The 24,371-nt window shown below is 37.3% G+C and overlaps 4 protein-coding genes across 5 annotated transcripts in view; 3 read left to right on the top strand and 1 right to left on the bottom strand.

Annotated features, from left to right (window-relative positions):
• Positions 1-4,919, top strand: part of LOC306770735 (collagen alpha-1(XV) chain-like) — a 64,701-nt gene extending 59,782 nt beyond the window's left edge. For both annotated transcript variants that reach the window (XM_079259636.1, XM_079259637.1), the window contains 6 exons: positions 1,996-2,124; positions 2,620-2,667; positions 2,760-2,822; positions 2,950-3,147; positions 3,245-3,360; positions 3,458-4,919. In XM_079259636.1, the coding sequence (XP_079115762.1) occupies positions 1,996-2,124; positions 2,620-2,667; positions 2,760-2,822; positions 2,950-3,147; positions 3,245-3,360; positions 3,458-3,659 (756 nt within the window). In that variant the 3' untranslated portion in view covers positions 3,660-4,919. The remainder of the gene's footprint in view (positions 1-1,995; positions 2,125-2,619; positions 2,668-2,759; positions 2,823-2,949; positions 3,148-3,244; positions 3,361-3,457) is intronic.
• Positions 4,920-7,180: 2,261 nt separating this feature from the next.
• On the top strand, positions 7,181-11,206 carry LOC306770950 (apolipoprotein D-like; the record flags this gene model as incomplete). Its single annotated transcript, XM_079259970.1, has 6 exons — positions 7,181-7,195; positions 7,314-7,418; positions 7,554-7,675; positions 7,813-7,901; positions 8,001-8,250; positions 11,071-11,206. 6 exons carry the CDS (start codon positions 7,181-7,183, stop codon positions 11,204-11,206), a joined length of 717 nt encoding a protein of 238 aa, XP_079116096.1.
• Positions 11,207-11,931: 725 nt separating this feature from the next.
• Positions 11,932-15,979, top strand: ggh (gamma-glutamyl hydrolase (conjugase, folylpolygammaglutamyl hydrolase)). Its single transcript, XM_079260226.1, has 9 exons — positions 11,932-12,063; positions 12,175-12,283; positions 12,395-12,445; positions 13,147-13,231; positions 13,314-13,452; positions 14,657-14,763; positions 14,885-14,975; positions 15,072-15,206; positions 15,310-15,979. Exons 1-9 carry the CDS (start codon positions 11,937-11,939, stop codon positions 15,426-15,428), a joined length of 963 nt encoding a protein of 320 aa, XP_079116352.1. The 5' UTR covers positions 11,932-11,936; the 3' UTR covers positions 15,429-15,979.
• Positions 15,980-17,672: 1,693 nt separating this feature from the next.
• Positions 17,673-24,371, bottom strand: part of LOC306770572 (A-type potassium channel modulatory protein DPP6-like) — a gene marked incomplete at its 5' end in the record, with an annotated part of 225,050 nt that continues 218,351 nt past the window's right edge. The window contains 6 exons of the mRNA XM_079259446.1: positions 17,673-20,114; positions 21,583-21,656; positions 21,741-21,813; positions 21,893-21,951; positions 22,657-22,756; positions 23,649-23,703. Coding sequence (XP_079115572.1) covers positions 19,965-20,114; positions 21,583-21,656; positions 21,741-21,813; positions 21,893-21,951; positions 22,657-22,756; positions 23,649-23,703 — 511 coding nt within the window. The 3' untranslated portion in view covers positions 17,673-19,964. The remainder of the gene's footprint in view (positions 20,115-21,582; positions 21,657-21,740; positions 21,814-21,892; positions 21,952-22,656; positions 22,757-23,648; positions 23,704-24,371) is intronic.

Genomic DNA, 24,371 nt, shown 5'->3' on the forward strand with positions numbered 1-24,371 from the left:
AGGATCAAGCCTAAAACACAACATGGCAATAGTATGTTTACCTCTGCAAGGGCTTTGAATACTTTTGGAGTTATAGTGAAGGGAAATTCTGTTAAGTACGGAAGCGTAGAGCTGTCATCCTCATAAAAAAAAAGTTTGGGCCCTATTACATTAAAACATGATAGTTTTATTGTAAAAACGTGAAACGTATCACATATCTAAAAACGTGAACTTGGTCATTTTCGACTTTAGATGAGGAAATTGTGTGCGGGGTGGATAGGAGATCACAAATGGCTCATTTACAGGACTTGATAGAGTTTTTCTTCGTACTTGGGTTGAGACATTGTGAAATTATGGTGCTTTGGAACACTTTGGATCACATTGTAATAAATACGCGTAGTTTAAGGACAGTTTTAAAAGGTATGGGCCTGTACAGAAGGAAAAATGCGTCTGATCCCCATGACGTGGCATCATTTCTAATTGAAACTTGAGCGGCACAAGAATTGCTATGAATGCAAACTACATCATCTTAGGTGCATTCAAGTGCCATCTATCCATCCCTCTTCTACCGCTTATTGGGGTTCTGATTGCGGGGGCAGCAGCCTAAACAGGGAAGTCCAGACTTTCCTCTCCCCAAACACATTTGCCAACTCTGCGGGGAGGTCCCAAGGCGCTTCCTGGCCAGCCGAGAGATGTAATCCCTCTGGCGTTCAAGTGGTTATACGTTTTTACAATAAAACATATCACGTTATAACGTAATAAGGCCCAAACTTTTATTTATGAGGATGACAGCTCTACGCCTCCGTAGTTAAGATATCCGAACATTAGTTTATGTGTTACTGCTGAAGAATAAATGATGACAACAAATAGCGCAATTAAAAAAAAAAAATCAATGGTTTGCAAAAACAAACAAATTATTTCATGATGAATATGAATCTCTTCAGAAGGATGCAGCTTTATCTCCAAACATCTATGTAATCACCGTGCAATATGTGAATATTATCTCTGCAGAACAAAATTACAGATGTTTCAGAGAGCTCAGCTGAGGTCTCTTAAATGGCTTTGCACAGTTTACCACCAGGTGTCCAAGTCCCCCGACTGACGGAGCTTAGTTTTTACAAGGTTAAGCAAATGAAACTTTGTGGTTGAAGGAAATTGTTAACATAAAATTTACTTTGCAATAGAATAATATCTGTGCTTTAAAGCATCATTCTATGCACAGTGTGTGGTCAGCATGTCCTGTAGCTAATCAGCTCTATCTGTCAGGAGTTGTCCAAGTCCTGTTGGTTAGCTTAGTGCAGGTCATCCTACATCCTGCAATATTTATTACCTTCTAGCTGGTATATTCATCTAAAACCATGAGACCAAAACACCATTTGCAAAAACATCTGTACTTTTGCATGCATGTGTTTTTTTTAAAGGTAGAATATGTAAGATTTTCAATATTTTCAAAATAAATTAACTAAAAAAATAACTACAATCATAATTACATAGTTTTTTTAAACATGTAGGTTCCAGTCTGTCCATATTTGATGCGTTATTAAATTACAAGTTTAATTAATGACAACGACCCTTCTTGAATGTTTTCTGACCAGTAAAAACAAAAAGTACTTTTTTTCCACCAGTAGGGTGAGTATAAGCCCATTTACTGCAGAGCGGCTCTGAGCTATAGCTCACAAGCGATTCCTGCCCTCATTGGAGCTGGCAAGGAGGAGGGGAGAGGGGTGAGATTTGCTCATTACTGCCAACCTGTGGTGGTTTGTGGAGGTAGCAGTTTTTTGGTTTTGCTCACGACCTGTAGCTTCACCTAGTGGTGGAGAGAATCGCCTCAAAATCTTACATACTCTGCCTTTAATGCCGAAGATTTTGCTCTTTTGCTCAACAAAATCCCTTCCCGCTTCTCGAAACTGAGAGCACTCTGACACTAACTATGCACAAGTATTTTGCCCAAACCATTAATTTGCCTCATTCATTATAACTCAAAATAGTTTCAGTGATACATACCCTTTTTTTCAGCTAAAAACCTTTTCAAGTCGAGAGAGTATGATGCAGCAAACTCTCAGGGACGCAGAAGGTACTCTGACGTATGTCACAGAAACAGGAAGTCTCTTCCTCAAGGTTTCCCAGGGATGGAAAGAGATACAGGTACTTGTTCTACAATGTGGTCAAGTAAAATCTGATATCAGAATTGTCTAATTGGTTAAATGTTGATAAAAAGGTTCCTATCTGCCTTCATAAAAGAATGACTTTTTCTTTTTTTAAATTTTCTGGTATTTGTGAAAAATGCCGTGGCAGTAAATCATTGGGGAACATTTTGAAGGTGAAATGTCCTGTCTTTATGAGAGGATGATTAATGATGTTCTGACCAGCGTGCAACAGCCTCCATTTATAAAAATCAAGGACCTTTTTATGAAATACTGTTGTGTGAAGTGAAGTATTTCCACAGATCCACTTCGGAAAGTTTCTGAATCACATTAAAGTTTTTTAAATTTAACTCAACACAATCAATTATCGGCGTATTTTATAATGTAACAAACAAAACGCTTCCTGGCACGCTGACACCTGCTGACCTTTTAGTGCAGTTTTGAGCTGATGCGTAACGCAACATCTGGTTTTGATGCTTCTGTTCTGTCCTTACAGCTCGGCAGTCTGATCTACCTCTCTAACAACATTATCCCACAAGATGAGGTACTTATTGTGCGTTTTCATGACTTTTTGCAAAATAAATGAAGGCATTATTGTGATATTTTCAAAAACTCTTTCATAAACTCTTCAATCAGCCTCAAGCTACATATCATGTAAGAGGAGACACAATGCAAAGAATCCCCTCAGCTAAAGACAGGGTGAGTTTTACTAACACTATAAATTGCCTGATCATCATGCTTGTTTCAGTGCAGAATAACTTTTTGTTTTTGTGTATTATTCCTTCATTTTTAGACGTTAAGACTCTGTTGCTTTCTCCCTCTTAAGCTCACCCTGGTTGCTTTAAACCAGCCACACTCTGGCGACATGATGGGGCTCGACGTGGCTGACCGGATGTGTTACGAGCAGGCCAAAGCGATGGGTTTGCCTCCCAACTACCGTGCCTTCATCTCCTCCAACAAGCAAGACTTGGTGCATGTGGTCTATCCAGGATTCCGGGATTCGCTCCCAGTGACCAACCTCAGGGTGAGCCTGCTGCTTTCATCCGTCAAACTAACAAAGTCCTTATTAAGCCTTAAAGCTTTTTTCCTGAAGCTTTGTCATGTACTGTTTGTTGCCACAGGGAGACGTGATGTTTAGGAACTGGCGGTCGATTTTCAGCGGCAATGGGGGGCCAATCAATGCCAGGATACCCATCTACTCCTTTGATGGGCGCAACGTTTTGGTTGACCCTTTCTGGTCTGTGAAATTGCTTCTGTGCTTTTTTATTTGTTCCTTCTGTGTCTGTTTTATTTATTTATTTATTTATTTATTTTATCCCCTCCTCTGTTGTCAGGCCTCAGAAACGCATCTGGCATGGTTCCACCAACAGGGGTGTCCGAGTGGTGGACAAACACTGCGAGACGTGGCGAGCAGATGACATCTCCGTCATGGGCCAGTCGTCCTCCCTGACCTCAGGTCTGCTCCTGGGCCAGCAGACGCGGAGCTGTTCTAACGAGTACATCATCCTCTGCATTGAGACCCATAAAACTTACTGACCCATCCTCAATGCCACTCCGCCAAGGAACCCAGCCTTGCCCTCGTGAATCCCAAACACCCTCAGAAAAGATTTACAGATGTTTTCAGCACATCTTTGAAGCTACATGTAATACTTTATTGTAGTTTTTTTCTTTTACAATGAGGCCATCGGGACTTGCTACTCACTCTTCTTTTTGACATCACTCTATTTAAGAGGAGGAAGGCTTTCATTTAATCCTGACAGCAGCACAAGGTTTCTTCTGGCAAGGTAAGATTAGTTGGAGTTGGTGTGCTGTGAAAGAGGAATCAATATTTTATAAAAAAGAAAAAAAAAGAGGGGGGAGGAATGTCTTGTTGTTTTTGTAAATCAGTCCAAAGATTTCCAACCTGGTGGCACATATTGGGATGTAAATAAAACAAAGAGGTCGGGGGTTCCACTTTTGATAATATGAACACAATGCAAGCGTCTCAAACACCATATGGTGATGAAATGATCCACGTAGCATCTTTTTTTTTTTTTTTTTTTAATGAAGTGGCTTCAGTAGCAGATAACACATCTGTTTTATCACAGATGGCTTCTTTTTTTTCTTTTTTTTTTTTTCCTGCATCCACGCAGTTGTTTGGAGGATAAGATACTTCTTTATTCTTCTGAACGCGAACAGAGACTGAGAAAGGCTCCTGAAACGTCCATTTCCAAAGACTTAAGCATAAAAGGCTAGTTTGGTTCGTTTCCAGGTTGTTTTGGAATTATTTCTAAGTCATCTCCATGAATTTCATGAAAAAAAAAAACAATGTTTTTGTATGTCAAAGGTTGGAAGTGTTTATTGTCCATCTATCAAAGGGAAGATCAGACAACCAGTTTTGCCACCAAAGTCTTTTTGATGCACTGTATTTGTTTTACTTTTTAAATTTTCCTATTTCAACAGCTTTTCATCCATGTTGGTAATCTCACCTCAACAGCTCATTCATTTAAAAGGCTTATTTAATTTAAATTCAACGAGTTATTTATACCGTCACAGCACATAACGTAAATTCTGATGATTACGTTTAAGAATGTAATTTATCGTTTGTCCAGTGACTGTTTTCCTTTCGCTCTTGTATTTTTGTACATTGTCCATTTAAGTTAAGTTTGGGAAATTCTTTTGAGTTGCCGATAGTTGAAACTGAGTTCCACCAGGTGTAAAGGTGACATGAAATCAAGCAATGCAAGTTAATGTTTGGTTTAAAAAAAAAACATTAACTGGTTGCAAAAGGGAGAGCACATGTTTTTGTATAAGTATTGGTGCTTTGTTGAATAAAGATTTCTCTTTTCATAACTTGTTGCTGTTTCATTATCAGTGCAGTAGAAAACAAAATTCCATAAAAAAGATCCACGTTTTTTTATTGAGAAAATAAGCAGAAAATGAAATAAAACAGCTATGAGTGGAGTGAATGTTTCATTTAATAGAGGTATAAAGCTACAACTGTATCATTCTAAATGGATATTCACATTACCTCTGAGTTGATTTCATTTCATTCATTTTTAAGACAATCCAATCCAATTTTATTTATAGTGCTTTACAACAACACAGTTGACCAAAGCGGTGTACACAATCCCAGACTCAACAACATTATCCTACAGAATAAAAGAAAAAAAAAATAGTACAAAAACAATAAAATTATTAGTCACAGTTACACACTATATGACAAAAACATTAAAAGGAGTCAACAACTCGTGCCTAAAACATTTTCCATTTATGCTGTGTGCCACATTCTTCACACTAGTAACACTTAGACTGATATCTACACATATTAACGAACCTCACAGGTGCAAATATACCTTTTAGTCACAGAAAAAACTCATTTCATAAAGCAGAAGTACACCAGGCCATTTTGACTGATAAGAAGTCTTCCTCTTCCAAAGGCAGTATGACACCACATATTCATTCACTTTGGATGAGGAGATAAACAAAAAGGTCACTCTAAAATTCCGACTTTAATAATATTTATTTAATTGGAATCTAAAACCTGCAGGACTGCGGCTCCGTCTTGCCGATTATACAACGAGTTTTGTTCTGTATTACAATTCATTCTCTACCTGCTTAAATAGAAAGCAGCTAGACTTTCTTTCTTGGTTTTTCAAAGATCTAACTGTTGGATTATTGATATGCCTCTAGCGAGAATAGGTTCATTTTTGTTTTTCTCTCCTTTTGACCAACGAGAAGAGAACAGAACTTTTTGAGAAACACAGAAAGAAACTTTTCCATCATAATTGAATTGAATTAAATTGAATTGAATGTCTTTATTGTCATTGCATGATTGCAACGAAATTGAAAATGTGCAAACCATCATAAGGTGCAACAAAAGTATAAAACATAAAAAGTATAAAGGTATTTTATGTATTAAAAAAATAAAGATGTAAAATAAATATAAACATATAAAAGTTTTATACAAATCTGTGAGATGTGTTGGTGGCGGTTTGGGTCTGTTTTGTCTTTTAGCTCACATTTAAAACAGGTTTCTAGAACCGCCTTCTTCCACCTGCTTAACATTGATTGTATAAATGTATAAATATAAGCTAATATTGCCGTCTCTTACTTATTTCTCCTTTTTCCGCAGGTCTTCCTTATTAAGTCCAGTTGTACATGTTGATCTGTCTCTCCCGTCGTCTCCACCCCAACCAGTCGAGGCAGATGGCTGCCCTCCCTGAGCTGGGTTCTGCCGGAGGTTTTCTTCCTGTTAAAGGGGAGTTTTTTCCTTCCCACTGTCGCCATGTGCAGCTCAGGATGGGGGATTGGATCGAAGTCGTGACTCGATGCAATCAGTTGGTTTCTATTACAGGATATGTATCAATTGGTTTGAAATTATGTGCATGTTGATTTGTGTTTGTAAAGTGCCCTGTGACAACATTGTTGTTAAGTGGTGCTATACAAATAAAGCTGAATTCAATTGAATTGTTTTGCTGCAACAGAGGCCGGGACAGCTTACCATGAATGATGGCATGTTCTGAAGGACAGCAGTGATTTCTTAAGAAAAGTTACAAGCTATCCATGAATTAATTCTCCTCAAGTCATACAGCAACACAATGAGCATACAAAGGTTCTATCAAATGAAAGGTGTGCGCTGCATCTTTTAGCCAAAAGCCACGAAACTCTGATCTTTGCTAACCAGCAAGTTTTTTCTTTTTTCTCTCCTCCTATACACATCATTTCTATCAAAAGGATCAAGCAGCTTCTTGTCAACTTCCTCAGAATGACACATTCATTTCAGTCAAGTGTGTTGCAGCAAGAAAACCCTGCAGGACAGCAGCCTTTGAGGACTGGAGTTCGACTCTTCATTCGGAGCCAGTAGTTGTATTGACACGAGTCACTGACAGCTTGCAGGTGCGACGTCTGCAAATACAAAGCTCTTCATACAAATTTTCCTTCCAAAGGTGTGACATCCAAAGAAAAACAGTTGAAACTGTGTAACATGACCTGCACTTTGTACTGAGCTCAGTCAGAGTACAAAACATAGCAGCAGAAGAATACTGCAGTGTGCTCTAATATAGGAGGACTTAGATATGAAGGCACTGCAGGTCGGGCTACAAAAGGTGTTATTCTTCTTTAATATTTAGGATATTAGTAAAATACAGACTATTTTGAACTGTTGTGGTTTGGACTGAAAGTGATAACTATTCAAACTTTGATTTTCAGATATTGATTGTGCTTCTGCTGACTGCAGCAACGACTAATGGCCAGTCGTACCACATCGGCAGCTGCCCCGATTCACTTCCACAAGAAAACTTTAATATTACAAAGGTAAAAAGCTGAATATCTGTTACCTGTGTGCACGCTCATGCTGTTGTCTGCTGTGTCAAACTTCCTGATGAGCTAAAGAGCTAACTTACATGTTTGGGTATCCTGTTGAAGCAGAAGTTTGCTATTCTTTTCCAGTATATGGGCACTTGGTATGAACTGGAGAAGCTCCCAGCTGTGTTTGAAAAGGGAAAATGTATCCAAGCCACTTACAGTCTTCTCCCTGATGGGACTGTCAGCGTTCACAATGAAGAGCTTTTGTAAGGTTGAACAGCCCTGCTTGTAATTTATTTTGCTAAAACATTTTCTTAATTCATCTTCCATACTTGCTTTATGAAACGATCCCCCTTCATCCCACGTCAGAAGAAATCTGGGCGCTTTCATCCTCTCCATGCAGGTCTGACGGGACGATCAATTCAATTGTGGGAGTTGCGAAAGTGACAGATCCTTCTCAACCTGCTATCCTCAGCGTCCACTTCTTTAAAGGTATTATGAGAATTTCACAGACAACTGAGCATGTGTATTCTACCTCTCCAGCAGAATGCATCTTATTTTGGTGTTTTGTACTGTCTTTTCTACATGTAGATGTACCAGAAGCTCCATACAAGGTCATTTCCACAGATTACCAGACCTACGCTTTGGTGTACTCCTGCAGCGACTTCTTCGGACTGTTTCACATCGACTTTGCTTGGATCCTGGCTCGCAGTCGTATGATGTCTGAGGACATAATAAGACATTTACGTGTCAAGATGTCAGCAGCTGGTGTCGATGTAAACCGTCTTACAGTCACCAACCAGACTGCTTGTGAAGGTTACAGATGGCAAGGCAGAGGACAGTGAGAAGATGAAGAAGGGAGTTATGAGCTGCCTGAAATGCAAGGGAAACGCATGTGATGTGAGTCCACATAAACGCTGCAATATGTTTTAGCATTTAACAGGTTTTAGCTTTTGAATTCCTGATTTATTTTTCAAATGATGAACAGTCAGGAAGTTGTGCATCTTTCTCTCTGGAGTGTGAATTCTGTGCTTTGTTTGCCACAACAAAGTGTAACTTAAGTGTGGTTTATGTCAGTGGTGTGTAAAACCTGGTCCTCAAAGAGTCGCAGTCCTGCAAGTTTTAGATGTTTCTCTGCTTCAACATTCTTGATTCAAATCATATGGCCCCAAACGCTTATCAAGATCTGCACACTGGCTCATTCATTTGAATTAGGTGCGAGGTAACTACCCCACCAGTTAAAGGAAAACCTCCTCCAGTTGGCTTTTAGGAGCTATGTTTCACAGGATGGATTAAAATGCCAGATATATAGGGAATATTTTAACTTGAGGAAAGTTACAAATATCTTTTTATTTTTTCTCCTCTTTCTGATTTTTCCACTTTTTCCTGTGACCTTGAGGGATAAATAATTTTTGCACCATCCTTTTGTTCTTGTACATTTTCTTTACGTGCAGATGGCATACTACATGCTGGTTGCAAACATTAACACACTGCAAAAACTCAGCCTTAAGAAACAAGAAAAAAAATATCCAAAAATGATTATCTGCCAACAGAACAAGAAAATTTAGCTTGTCAAGACTTCCCAAAACAAGTAAAAATACTCTTAAAACAAGAGGAATTATCTGGCATAAAAACTAAGAATTGTCTTACCTTTAAAAAAATAAGCATATGTGTACTCTATTTAAGATTTTTAATCTTACTTAGATTTCAGTTTTTGCAGTGCAAGACACTGTGGAATACAGAGTGAAGATGCAGTAAAATCATTTCACTGCCACTGATGTGTTGACATTGTGTTGTGTTTTTGGATAATACTACTACTAATAAAAATGATATGTTATCAAGTCCATGTCTAAATCATCATCCACACATGTAAAAAAAAAAAACAATATTACCAAAGATAATCAATAGAATTTAAAAATGAACTGTTCTTGGGGGCCAGTGGTGAAAGGGGGACCTAGATATTCAGTTGGCTCATGCTTCAAAATAAGTCTTCAAGTATGAAAGGTAAAGGTTAGAAACCTTTAAAAAAAATGCTCTAATTTGTTTATCAAATATTCATAAATATGTTTCTTCATCCAGTTATGTGCATGAATGTATGTTCCATTTGCATTTTGCAACAAAGTTTTGGAATTTTTTTGCAACAATGTTACACCAGGGATCCGGATTTGCACATTTTTTTCCTTTACATTTCTGAAGATAGATGAGGGGCAGAGTGGCAGACAGCAACTCAGTCTCTCGCTATTGGAGTAGAACAAGCAAAATTTCCTGACAGATAGTAACAACCATTTTGCCTCACAAAACTCAAAAACTGAAAGACAATAGTAAAGCTACATTCATACAATTACCTTAATAAAGGGAGATGCAGCATTGACTGTCCGCCCTTAATCCCCCACACAACACAACAGGCGTCGAGGTGGTAGTAAACAAAGAAACAGACTGATAATACCAAAAAAGGAAAAAAAACAAAAAAAAGAAAACAGGAACTTGACGACGGAAAGATGACATGTTTTGAGAATGTGAATAAGAAACATTATCAGTTTTTTTTTAAAATTACCATTAGCAAGGCTGTTTTTAACCAATAAACACAAAAAGAGAAATGCTTACTCTCCTGAAAATGAACAGTGTTATTTCAAGAACAAATGGCTGCTATGAAGTGAGAATGCTGAACACACTGAGCTGCCAACAAAAGAGCTGCTTAGCAACAAACAGCAACATAAACCACTTAAAAATGGTATCCACCAGACCTCTTTAGATATTTAAATGAGTGATAACTTATATTAACTTATATATTTGCATAGACATGTTCAAGTTGTAAAGAATCAATATTAATTTTTATTTTATATAACGATATGTTTTGTTCTTTTTCCCCTATACAACTTAGTTTGTTGCAAAGCTGGAGACACGTGTTTTACACACAAATACTGCTCAGATGGTGGCCACTATATTTATGGGAAAAGAAAAGAAAAATAGAGGAAGGACTACATGGTAAAATTCAGCAAAGTTGGTGGGTTAGGGTTACACATCCGGAGTCAGAATGTAGTTTGCATAGAGGTAAATGCAAGCTTACACCAGGATTTGGGCACATTCAAATGTTAAGAACATATTTACATATTACTTATATTTACATAATATTTATATAAAATGTTATTTATATTAACATACTATTTATATACATATAAGGACATATACAGGTAGGCTGATGTGTATGAAGGATTATGTGGTTTATAAGGGAAAATAAATCATACAATAAAGAAAAAAAAAAAAAAAAAAAAAAAAAAAATATATATATATATATATATATATATATATATATATATATATATATATATACACAACTTATAAAGTAATTTACCAGGACATGCTTGGATGTATTAATTAAAACTAAATGCAGAGTCTGCAGAGTCAGTAAAAAAATATTCTGATTGGAATTTGACATCTTGCTGGCCAACTACAGAAATATAGTTTCCTGGTGCAAGGTTTAGTCTCCCAGCACAGTGTTGTGAGCATGGAAAAAAAAAAGCAGGAGAAATGCCAAGAGACTTGGAGGGGGCCAACAACACAACAGCAGGACAGCTATCTGCTGCTTTGTACATGGAGGAACAAAAGGAGGACTGCCAGAGCTCCACAAAATGACCTCTCCAAGTGTGGCCTGTGCTCACAGTCCAACACTGTGCATTGGCCAGATTTACCAATGGTGCCCTGTGCTCTTTAAGGATGAGAAAGCACATGTGACAGATATAAGAGAGTCTGGAGACGCTATGGAGAACCTTCTGTGGCTGCAGCATCCACCAGCATGACCAATTTGGCATGGCTCAGTAACTGTCAGGAGAGGTTTTTCCTTAAAGTGCCACACAGACCTCTATTTACAACAACCCCGTAGTAAACTGACTGCCACTGAAACTGTGATGAGCTCCTTACCCATTGTCAGACCACATATACTGCTGCAGTGCAACTTTGATTCTATCTGATGTCTGACAATGCTCAACCTTATGTGGCTGCAGTGTGAATTTATAAACAATGCATGCATGGACTGGCGAGCTGTTCAGGGTGTACCCTGCCTGTCGCCCAAAGCCAGCTGGGATAGGCTCCAGCTTCCCCCCGACCCTGAATTGGATTAAGCGGTTCAGAGAATGAATGAATGAAAAGGAATGAATGAATGCATGCATAACAATGTATAATAGAACACTAATTGATATTTGAAATCGGAGACACTATAGGCCATACCTCCATATATATTTCGCTCATATAGACGCTACTTTATTATGTCCAGAAATGTAGGAAGTAGCATTAAGTTTAGACTGAAATGGGCATTTTTACCTGTTTAAAATGGAAAAGCTCATTCAAGAAATAACTATATCTCTTTAACTTTTTTTTTCTTTTTAAATTTAAGTAATACTTTATTTGTTAATACGTGTGTATGGAAAAACAACAAATCTTTCAGTAAAAAGTATTTTGTTCAAAGAGGGGCTTTAAATCTGAAGGAGCTTCACCGGAAGTGCTTCGGACAACATTTTAACCAGAAGGACAATGGCGAAAGTTGGACGTGCGACGTTGTGTTTTACTCCCAGAAGAATGTTGTTTTTTTTGTTTCTCACTTCACTCTCATGTCTACCACTTTGTTCACCCGCTGACAGAAATGACAGACCCATAATTGGTGAGTTTAGAAACGTGTTATGTAGCGCAACTGGGAGTTAAGCTAACGAACAGAATAACAAGGTTAAAGTCAAGAATTATGTTATTATTTCCTTCTTTTCCTCTTAAAAAGGTGTTCTGGCTCAGGAGGTTTTCGCACCCAAACCAAACCAAACAACTTACATCGCTGCCTCTTATGTCAAGTTTCTAGAGGCAGCAGGAGCCAGGGTTGTACCTGTCATGTGAGTTACATAAAAGCAGAAGTGCCATTGTTTTAAAGTTCATGCTTTTGTGTCGCCATGTTTGTTTACAACAGTGATCTGAACTTTAAGCCATCTTTGTCATTGTTGCAGGATTAACCAGACCCTGGAGGAGTATAAGACCCTTTTTAACTCCATTAATGGGTAAAAACAGTCTTATTACACATTTGTAGTTTCTGTTTGTTGCGTTAAAGGAGACATTAATGAAAAGTTTTAGTCTTTAATATGATTTATAAGAAGCATTGGAAGTTATAAAATAAAAATAAACACCCATGAGTGCAATATTATAATCAGCTATTACATGTATTTCCAATTATATCAATCAATGTTTTATTAATACGAATAAAAATTTAGTAGGTTATCTAATCATTTAGGTTTTATTGAACAAAAACACTGATGCCTATCAGTCAAAATCCAGTTTTCAGATTGATTTGTGTACAGCTCGACATGGATATGACTCACACAACTTTGGTTTGCAGAGTTTTAAAAACAAAAATGTTGATGTCGAGTCAGGACAGCTTGATCATTAAAAATTCAATTTAACAAAATATGTCACACCTCTGTCTCACACTGAATAGAGACCTCCCTTGTCCCACACTGAAGCTGTGTTTGTCTCTGTAATAAATGTAGTCTCCTTGCCATCAGCTGCTGCCGTGTCCTCTCTGTAGCACCAATAGTATAGAATATTCCCCAACAGATAATAAATGTTGTCCCTTTTCCCATCGGCTGCCGAGTCCTCTCTGTAGCATCACAATATTCCACAACACCACTAGCCAATAAGTGTGTAAAGTTTCTCCGTATTATTCCTGATCTGACTCAGTTTCAATGTGTTGTTGCTCTGACAGAATCTTGTACCCAGGCGGAGGCGTCAGCATCATCTCATCTGGTTATGAGAGGGCAGCAAAAATCTTCTACGAGCTTGCCATTGAGGTGAAAAGGGGTAAAACAGTTTTGAGATATATCACAGTCTGGTAATATATGAGTGTGTCACATTGAACCTGTAATGTCTTAGGCAAACAGGAGAGGTGACTATTTTCCTGTTTGGGGCACCTGTCTTGGATTTGAGCAGCTGACGTATTTGACAAGTGGGAAGTTTTCACTGTCTCACACCAATACGAGTGGCTTGGCGCTGCCTCTGAACTTTACTGAAGGTAGGGCTTTGTGTTAATAGACACAGTCTTTGAATGTTACTGTTAACCTGTTTTTTCATTTAGGCTGTGTGTTCAGTGTGCACATTGAGAAGGCGTTCAGTTGTCATAAGAAATTTTTGTAAACATCACCAAAACACCCGGCTGTTTAGGATTCTCAGGCCTGAGTTTTAGTTTTTCTAAATGACAAAAGTCTGAACACCCCGACTTCTCATTAACTTCAAGAACCAGCTACATCACATCGCTTCATCATAGCAAAAGCGCAACAATAAAACATACAAAAAGACCACCAGGATCTGCATAGTTAGATATATATGCTTAGATTATAAATTTAGGCTAAAAATTAGTGTTTTATTTTAAACAATTTTAAACATAATGTGTACTTTGAATAATTCTACTTTTAATTAGCATTTCAGCTTCATCCAGTTTAAAAGTGAAAGAAAAATAATTCGAAAGCATGATGCTAATGTGACTTCAGGATAACTACACAGAGTGATCTGTCACCGATCGAGCCAATGTGTCAACAAACTGTGCAGGATATGCTTTAAGAGGGGGACAAAAGATGGTAAAAACAGATATTTTTCAAGGCTCTCGATGTTTCAGTTAGTTGTTTTCAATGCTGACTCTTTTTTTTTTTATTTTGCTGAAATCTCAGTTTAGTCCAACTCTTTTTTTTTTTTTCCCCCCCCGATACCGATATCAACCGATGCCAAGTTGTGCCAAACAAACAAACAAAAATATCTGGAAAACTATACATAACAAACTATCTCTTATATTTTTTTTGTTTTGAGTTGAAGGAGACTTAGCTGAAGAGTTTGATATATAATATGTACATGTTGTGTAAAAGTTGTATAATTAAAAGAGTAAAAACTGATATAAGATGGTATATTTTAATGTCGATGTCGGCCTATAATATCAGTATGCTGATACCATTGTATATCTCTACTTGGTGTCTAATAACCCTTTAAAGTAGCATTGTGTAACTTTATTAAAACTGAGTATTTCTGAGTTGTTTCAGTAACATTTGCTGGAGCGGTCACTCTGAACTTGGCCACACACCAACCATCTTGAACTCCCACCGTGGATTTATTACAGGAATGCAGGAAGACTACATTAAACTTGACATCGTAGAGACGCTAGATCGCTAATTAAAAGCGAAGTTATTGTTTGAGAAATGATTCATGATGACGATCTGTTCTCCTTCCAGACATGAAGGGCAGCAGGATGTTTAAAGGTTTCCCTTCCGAAGTTGTGGCCGCCCTCGTTTCAGAACCTCTCACTGAAAACTCTCACCAGTGGAGTTTGGCAACATCAGTACGTTGTTCGTTAGCGAAATGATGAGAGAAGACTTCAGTCACCAGCATCTTTTCAAGAAGGCTGTTTAAGCAAAAACAAATTGATACACTTTCTGAGCCATCTTTTCCATTTCTGTCAGACTTACAACTCAAATGAGGAGCTGAGGACGTTTTATAAAGTCCTCTCCACAAATACAGATGGAAACATAGAGTTTGTATCAACAATAGAAGGTAGTTGCAACACATAATTACACTCTCACTGAAGTTTACATCAATTTATTTCTGATGCGTTTTAGTGAATATACCCTTCTGTTCATCTCTGGGCAGCCTATAATTATCCCATCTATGGGACGCAGTGGCATCCCGAGAAAAATGCATTTGAATGGACAAAGGCTTATATTCCTCACTCACCGTCAGCAATCAAAACAACCTTCTACATGGCTGAATTCTTTGTCAGTGAAGGTATGAAAACAGATCTATTTTTGGCTTCTTAATGTTATGAGCCTTGGCAGCTACTCACCTGAAGCGTGATTTGTAAATTTGTCATTGTTTTCTCTCCCTGCAGCGAGGAAAAGCTTTCACAGATTTGAATCTCAGGAGGAGGAGAACAAAGCTTTGATTTACAACTACAATCCTGTTTACACTGGAGCCACGAGTGCCTTTGAGCAAATATACTTTTTCTAATGCCTCTTTGCAAAGTACTTGTTATAATCAGTGCCTGATCAACTGCTTTAGTTATGATTTGAGAATGTTTTCAGATAATATTTATCTTTTTTTTAAAATATTTGCTGCTCTCCATTTCTATAATCTGCAAGTAATCTCATTGTGCACTGGAAATAGAATTGTACTTGCAACATAAATATAGATAAATACTGCTGTGCAGGATGTAAATCAAGTTAAATTATGCTGTGTGGATGCTGTAGCTGGGTTTAGTTATGCATTGAAATGCTGCTGCAAATGGTAATATTTTAGAGCTTCTTTGTCTCAGAATTATTTCCTCATTCTGTTGTTTCCATCTGCATAGTGAGCAACTGGATGATGGTAAATGTGGAAGATTTAGCACTTCAATATTAAGAATAAGTGTGTTGGGATTTATTAGAGATTAGAACAATGGTGAATGTGGGACAAATCAGCCACAATTTATAAGTCCCCCACCAGCAGTTCAAATATACTAGAAATCATCGCTGTTCTTCAGTGTTGTATTTTCTGTCCCTTTGCAATAAAAATGTTTCTTGTAGCCTTAATGTGGTTCGGATGTAATTCACAACTTATTCCTCAAATGTTAATATCTGAAAAAGTTATTCTGTTGTTCAGCAGCAGCTGGCACCTGGTTCTTTGTATGGACCTGGCTGAGCTCGCCTTCAAACGGTAGATGATGCAAAGCAGATTCAAAATTTAAGTCGCCAGTCCTCTGATGCGGCTTGCAGAAAAAACAGAAAAGAAAAAACAAAGCTATGAAGGTTCAAACCTTAAAACCACTTTTCTGTTATAGAAGTTACTTAGTGCCATCAAAACAAATTGGTTTTTCTCGAGTCATCTTGAACTGTGAATTTGACCGTAAGGTCCTGAACTCAAGTTGTGCTTCTTCATGTCCATCCTAATGCGTCATTAACATGTATGTGTAGAACTTCAGAGTAGCTTTTTAAGATTTTATTGAAACTTGGTGTGTTCGAGCAGGGACACATCCAGAACGTGTGCTGGAGTGGTCCCAGAGGATGCTTGTTGGAGAGTTCTGCTGCTGCTGCTGAGTTTATAGGAATGCTCTGGAAATATGTGCAAGGATATCAGGTCTTCCTCCGACTCTACTCATGTAATTTCTGTGGTTTTCTTAGACGACACTGAAGGCCTCAGCCATGGTGTGATGTGTTGATTTGCAACTATCTTAAAGTAGAAAATACATATCAAAGTAAACACAAGGTTTCTGCTTCATATTTCAGTGGTTTAAGTGTGATCATTGTTTGTTTGCTCTCCAAAGACCAGGATATAAAGTTATTACAAATCTTGCCCCTCTTGGTCTCGATATGCAGTCTCCTAAAACATAAACTTAAAAAAGTGAAGGATAAGAAGAATGCAGATTTAAAATTCTAAATAAGAACATGCCAAAAGACTTTGAAGGCTGATAAAATATCTACTTCTTTTATTCTAACATTTACTTTCATGCCACAATCTGCCATTAAGCTCCTTCTATGCTTTGGATAACAAAGTTGAACATCTTAAAAAAATCCTCAACCAATGCAAAAAAAAGGTATTTCTCTTTTAAGTCCACGTTCAACTCAAGGACAGCAACAGGAGAACAGAAATGAACAATCAAATGTAACTTCCAAAATTCTTTATGCACAAATAACACTCAGGTAACATTGTTTATCTTTTTTCTTTTGTTAGAATAAAATGATATCTGAATAACATTTAGACATCAAGCTGACGAGACTGGGATCTCAATCACAATACTACTGGAAATGTAATTTATGCAGTCCAGTAAGGAACATTCAAGATGTCAAAAATTACCATGGCAAACTGGGCTATTGGGGATTGCGCTGTAAAGCACCTATGAACATGCAGTAGAGCATAACACAAATGAGCGTTCCAATTAAATAAAATCAAAATAGGTTTAAGTTCTTCAAGGATTCATTTCAGTTCATAAGCCAACATAATGTCAGTCTATAACAGAAAAAATTAATGGCTTATAGTTCATCCTTGCGTGACATATTAACTGAAAGAAGCCAAACTTTTCAGTGACAATGTACCATTTTCAAATTTGCATGCAGATTTTGTACATTAGCTTATGATTGGACGTCACTGGACAGTTTTCCCAAAAGCGTACAAGTTTTTGCCTGTAAAATATTTATAAAATAATTGAATGTAAGATTTGAAACTAGGTAGTAATTTATTTAAAAAGATGGATTAAAAACAACTATTTTGTCACTGGCAGTTAGCACATTTCTTGCTGATAGGTGTATGAAAGATTAATATCACTTTCATACATAATAAATATTAAGTAACAGCCATAGCTACCGCATTAAGAATGAACAAGTTAACCAAACAGTCAACCTCAGTTGAAAAGATTTACAAATATATATCTTTCAGCAGGTCTGGAGACTACAGGAAGTCAAAGCTTGTGTCAAAGAAATGGTTTGAAGTTATAACACATAACGAAAGCACAAATTCTAGTTTTTGTGCTGACACAACAAGCTAATAATGTGTGCTAAAAAGCTAGCCATGTTAGCTGTGTCCCACAGCATGTGGCTAAGCTAACACTCTACTGATTGTAGCTTCATACTTTTTGGACAGAATCTTGTCATTTAATAGCTGGCAAGAAAGTAAAGGCATATTTCACAAAATGGCAAATACCACAGAAATATCCATTGAAGGTGATAAAGAATGACACTGCAATTATTTATTTTAGTTCACCAAAAAGGGTTTGGATGCGAAGTTGCGTTTTGTACAGTCTCAATGTGCAGTTATTGTCTTGTCTGCAGTCAGAGCACTCTCAGCTTGGAAATCAATTTTCCTGACAGGTGAGATGAGCTAATTGCTACCCAGAATGTGGCCATAAAAAAACACTTTCCACCATCAAAAACATTTCAGCAATTTGACAGGTATATTGCGGACTTCTACATCCAGTCACTTGTGCATTAGTACATTTTCTTAAATCCTGAACATCCATGTCAAAACATGGTCTGTGTTCCAGGTTACAAAAATTCAGTCTGTTTAAATGTATAATGCATCTACAGGAGGAGATGCTGCTGAAATACACAATATAGCAATCACCCTTCAATTTGTGGTTTTAGATGGAGGAAAACTCGCTCCTCTGGGGCCCAGGCTAGATTTAGTTCACCCATTAGGAAAGCTTTTTGATTCTCTAGATTGCAAGCATCCTAAACCATCGTCTGCTGCAGGTGAGATACTGATTTCTCCTAAGTGCTTAACATGAATCAATAATAATCCCTTTAAAATCAGAAATGCATTATTTATCTTAGCGTAACAGTGATGATGTCATCAAACTTGGTCTTTTTACAATTCAAGAATCAGTTTACTTAAAAAAACAAAACTAAACAAAAAAAAAACACAAACAAACAATTTTTAACATTACAGAAAAAACTTTGACTTCTGGGAAAGTCCATAAGTGAGCTCAGTGGTCTGTGGACATCATTAGTTATTTGAGCAGATAAAATCCCCTTGGTAGCAACTAAAGTTGCTAATTCCCCATTTCTTCACTTCTGACAGCGCCTGCTGAAAGAAACTTTAATAACTGATACAATTTGCAGCTGTCCAGATATTGTTTTTGAATGACATTATTAACTCTTGATGGTCCGATAAAGCAACGGGAAAATTATTTCAAGCTCGATTTTTTTTTCTGTAGGTTTTTTTAAGAATCAATTCCTTCGTACTCGATAAATGTGACCTGGCTGCTGGATGTGTTCTGACAAAGTAAGGCACAGAGATGAAACAAAGAAAATGCTTTTGTTTGTTTGTTTTTTTGGATGAAACCAGAATTAAACAATACAATAATCTCAAGTGAACAATAAGGAATATACAACTCCTTTTTCCCCCCTTAAAACATTTAGCCAGAGGATTATTTCTGAAAACCAGAATGACACTGAGATGAAAAACAATACCAGTGCAAATATGAACACCTAAAGAAAATACAACTGTAATAGCTGAGTAAATGTTTGTGTGCTATTTTACATACTGTAAGACCAACAGACACAACCACAGTCCAACAAGAAAAGTTCATCACAACTTTAAAAATAGTATCCACACTATTCCAGACACCCGGTATGAACACTTCCAGTCAAGTGTTTTCTTCAGGGGTCTTTTCATTAATATACAAGCCCACAAGTTATGTGCTATAGGGGGTTCCTCCTCACAGCTTGGAAGTCTGTTTGCAAGCACTTTTGAGAAGCAGGTTCATCCTGCTGTGGAGGAAACCGCTTCCTGTCAGGATATTCCAAAATGCTTCTCAGGTAATTTGTCACTTTTGGCTCTTTGGAGGGCCTTTTGGAATCCAACTCAGGGCAAAGAGATGAGGGCGAGATGATGGATGAGGTGGTAAACCTCATTGTCTGCCACGGAGGCAGCCATGGATACAGCGAATTAAACTGAAACACACGAACATGACAGTTTAATGGTGTTGTGCAAGGGCACAGGTACGTGATGTAAGGTAGGTAGTTGACCACACGGGCAGGAACGATGCGGGGCATAGGACCCAATGAGGCCAATCTAACCCTCATCTTCAAGTTCCTCTTCCAGAGCCTCCTCAAACACCCTTTCTGGTAGTCTGAAGCACTCCTCGAAGAAGTTCACCAGAGACTGGCTGAGGTGCTGCCTTGTTGCTTCACTGTGAATGAAGTGGCCTTCATCTGGGTAGATCTGAGACACAAAAAGGGTGAGAATATAAACTGTTTACATGAGTAACATGTAAATTTAAAGATTCAAATTGGATTTGTTCTTATTTAATTAATATATGCTAATATTTCCCAGAACTCCAATTCACAAAGGGACTCTGCGGTCAGATCAACCATTATTCTTCTTCTTTATCATTTATTTTTTTCTATACTCTTAAAATGTTGAGGAGCAATTTAACAATTTTTTTAACTTTACATAACATAATACATTTTTTTGTCCTTTTCTATATTTAAATTTGAATTGATTTTATTTGATTCTAAACAAATATATATATTAGAGTTCCTAGATTTGATTCCAAATTATGCCCACAGTATAATATTTATCATTTCGCAGCCATCTTTACAAACGGTGCTTCACATTTTCAAATTTTGCCACCATTAATGGAAAATTTGCACAAATTCATGCAAATTCGCACATTTAATTAAATGGTGCCATATTTTCATATTTACTCAAAATTTGTGAAGACACAGATAAATAACAAAAAAGTTTTTTGCTTTTTATTTTGCAAAACGTTTCTTGTTCATATTTTAAAACAAGCATATGGAAATTGTTACGTAAGCAGCTAGTTAGACTCTCATTCTCACCTGTGTGTTTCTGTAACTCTGATGTAGGAATAAGGAACAGTGTTTGGTGTAAACTATATTTCTTTACAGATGAATTACTTGAATCTGTCAAGCTAGCTAAGTATGTTAGTCCGCTGAGCACTGTACATAATTATCCAACATCCTGACAAACAGCAGAGTCCCTGTTCTACCACAAAAGTACCACATGTCAATGGACTTTTTACAAAGGCTTACAGTGGGGAAAAATAAACAATTTACTTGTGTGCCATGCTTTGTGTTTAATTATGTTTTTGCCAGTATATTTCTCAAACATGCAAAACTTAACTTTTGGATCTTTTAATCCTTCAACTCCTGTCAGCTTAATTATCCTAAACTAAAATGTCCACAAAAGCCGACTTATGAAGTAAAATAATCATTAGATCAGTACTGGAATAGACAGAAAGGAATGCAACAAAGTTAAAGATCATGGTCGAAGCATGAAAAATTGATTTAATAATGAATTACTTTCATGCGTTTGCTCATATCTACAAGTTGCACAATTTAAACAATTTACATTATTCCCACATAGCCACTGCATGTGATTAAAAAATGGAATAAGAGCAAAACAGAAATAAAAATTGGTCAGTAATGAGCTTTGATGAACATCCAGTTAAACATTATTGTATGGTAACTGGATTAGTTCTGGGGTTAAAACAGGACACCCAGGGCGCTTTCACATAGTCTAATTATAATAGGATAATCCTCTACCCGCCACGGGAGAACCTCAGGGATCACAAAGCTACTGAAGGTTGGAGAAAGGAAAAAAACTAACCTGGGAAAAAAGATGAGCAGTTTAACTGGATGAGAAGCAGATTTAAAAGCAAACATACCTGTAAGGTGTAGTTGGCCTTTTCACTAATAAGCTGGGAGATGAATTTAGCTGTGTGCTGGAAATGGACTTTTTCTGGGAAAACAGATTAAAAAAAAAAAAAAAACATTAGATTGCTCTGCTATGTATTTATTCATTATGCTATAAAACATCACCTACCATCAGCTGTTGGATGGACAATGAGGAACTTCTTATCCATAAACTGAGATGCTCTGTGTGCTAGATTTGCCATCTGACAAACAAAGCAATTCAAATTAATATTCAGTCATTATTGCAAGCTGAAACTACATAAAACTGAGGTAAAACCTTACTGCATATGCCCTTGGATCAGGTTTCGGCAGCCCTAGATATCTCTCAGAATAAGCAGAAGCTGAAAGGAAAACAGAGTTTTCAGTTCATATTTTTCTGACATCAAATCAAAGAAACTTCCTACTAAATGCAAGACTGGTGCATAATTTCTATTATATTCTCTGGTCTTACTGAAGGTGTTTCCTCCACAAATTCAAATGTATTCACACTCCTCATTTGCAATCCCATACTAACACGGTGTCGCAGTAAGTCTCACCCCCTTCTGGCAAATCAAATAGATGGGAAACCGGTCACATTGTGACACCCAGCTCCTCCTTAATTTGCAGTTTCCTGACTCAGTGCACCAACAGCTAAATCAGCCCCATCTCTCGTTTTCTGGATCTCACTTTGCCGTCACTCTCACAATGCACAGTTTTACATTTCACACATTATATTCCTTTGGAGGCTGATGTGAGGGTGCTGTATGATTGGGTTCCCAGTGCATCAGCACCATCATGCTGATAGGTATTATTTTCCCTCACAGAGTACAGACGAGTATAATTCAGTCACTGCAAGAACTGCCAGCTGCAGGGTAAAGGTGCTACATCTGCAATCTGCCTTTCTTTTTCTCTTTGAATACGTTCTGACAGCTCTGCCTGTGCTTGAATGATTGCGCCGAGCTACTGCATTTGTTTACCACACACAGCCGAGACGCTGAGACTTGCTCTTTTTTTTCTTTTGCATTTGATGACATAAATACAAAAAAAAGCAAAAAGACAAAGCTCACCATATAATTCAAAGTCAGTGATGGGTGAGAGGACAGCTCCGCATTTTACAGGAGACTCCTCGCTGCTGACCAGCAGGCTGGTCACGTAGCCTCCATACACCTGTGGTTCAACAAATGGGTGTAATTTCAGAGAAAACAGCCAGTGCTGTAAACACCGGAGTGCATTATGGACTACTCTTACAGAGATAGTGATGAGATACTGAACTAAACTAAATGTCCTTCTGTTTGCTTAAATAGTTGCACTTATCGGGATGACACATGGATATTTAGCTTGCTTCTTTGTTGGTAAGGTTGTAAAAACATTCTTCTTACAGTGGCAGGTTAAATATGATTGCAAAATATTCTGATGTTAAAGATCCTCTATTTATAAAATGACTATTTTTAATTCCTGTACTCGTTGTCCACATTGTCATAACGCTGTTATAGGCCATTACTGCATTAAATAAAGCACACAGATGCAAACAAATGTAGCGTTAATAACATCCCATGCTTTTCTGGAAGGTGTAGCTCTGTAGTTAAGATGGAAGCAGATTAATTGTAGCTTTAAAAGTAAAAATATGCCAGTGGCTTAGTTGTAAATCAGACCGAGCAGACAATCCAACCTAAGGCTTTTGATATGATATCAAGTGTGGAGCTCTGTGTAAGACTGTATCCAAAGCATGGGTGCACTGCAAGATGAATTCATGTCAGATGAAGAAGAAAAAAGTTTGCTAAAGGGCAACTTTTATGCTTGTTTACAAATGACACAATATACAAATTCTCTCGAGTGTGAATTCAGCATGACAACTGTAACTCCTCCATTTTGTTCATACGTTTTCTTGCATGACATACCCTTTACTGATAGGTAGATTTCCTAAATCATAAAAGTTGATGTAGGAAACTTTAAATAACTGGATTGAAATGAGAAACAAAGGTGTAGTTTCAAACTACCGTTTTGGGAGCAGCACTTTCTCACATACAGTTATCATTCAAGCGACAGTTATCCTTCTTACTTTTCCAAAAGCTCCCACTCTGGTTTTATCCACAAACGGCTCTTTAAGAAGGAAACTGTAAAGGGAGAAAAACAAATGGCAGTTTGTAGTGAAAATCACAAGTGATTCAAAATAAAGATGAAGAACATTAAATAACCGTTTGGCAGTGTGATAATTAAGCTCCAGATCTGTACTTTGGGTTCTCCCAGACTACAGCTTGTCATGTGTGAGGATGGCACATCTTCATTTGTAGAAAATAAAATTAAAGGTTTGAATCCGTGCGTTTGCATGCGAGTTTTAATTCCTCTTTAATTCCGAATAAAAGTTAATTCCGCTTTAAACTGATGAAAAATGACCATGTAAACACTTAATTCCTAATGCAAATCTCTATTTGTAATTAAACTTAATTCCGATGTAAGTGGGTGGTTTATTCGCATTTAATTCCAAACTATTTAATTCCTCTGTCATGTAAACCTTAATTCCGCTATAAATTAATCCCGGTTGTTCTGAGCATGCTCGTTATATTGTCTTGTCCGGATGACGCGTGTTGTTTTGCCTCCCGTGTTCGGTGGTCTATCTTTCTTCTTCTTCTCAGTTGCTGCAAAAAGTGAAGTAGTATGCTCCTGTTTCAAATTCATAATAAAAATAGCTGCAGAATTTTTGTAGTTTTGTAGTTTTTATAAGTTACGACTGAAAAGACGAGAAGCAGGGAGCCTACTTTATTTATTTCCGGTATACGTCATA

Source organism: Telmatherina bonti, assembly GCF_933228915.1.
Source record: "Telmatherina bonti genome assembly, chromosome: 20".
NCBI lineage: Eukaryota > Metazoa > Chordata > Actinopteri > Atheriniformes > Telmatherinidae > Telmatherina > Telmatherina bonti.

Bases quoted from the DNA above. Each gene is read 5' to 3' on its own strand.
- ggh (XM_079260226.1), top strand. From the start codon at position 11,937: ATGGCGAAAGTTGGACGTGCGACGTTGTGTTTTACTCCCAGAAGAATG. The intron at 12,064-12,174 runs GTGAGTTTAGAA...CCTCTTAAAAAG, and splicing joins AAATGACAGACCCATAATTG to GTGTTCTGGCTCAGGAGGTT. The intron at 15,207-15,309 runs GTATGAAAACAG...CTCTCCCTGCAG, and splicing joins TGAATTCTTTGTCAGTGAAG to CGAGGAAAAGCTTTCACAGA.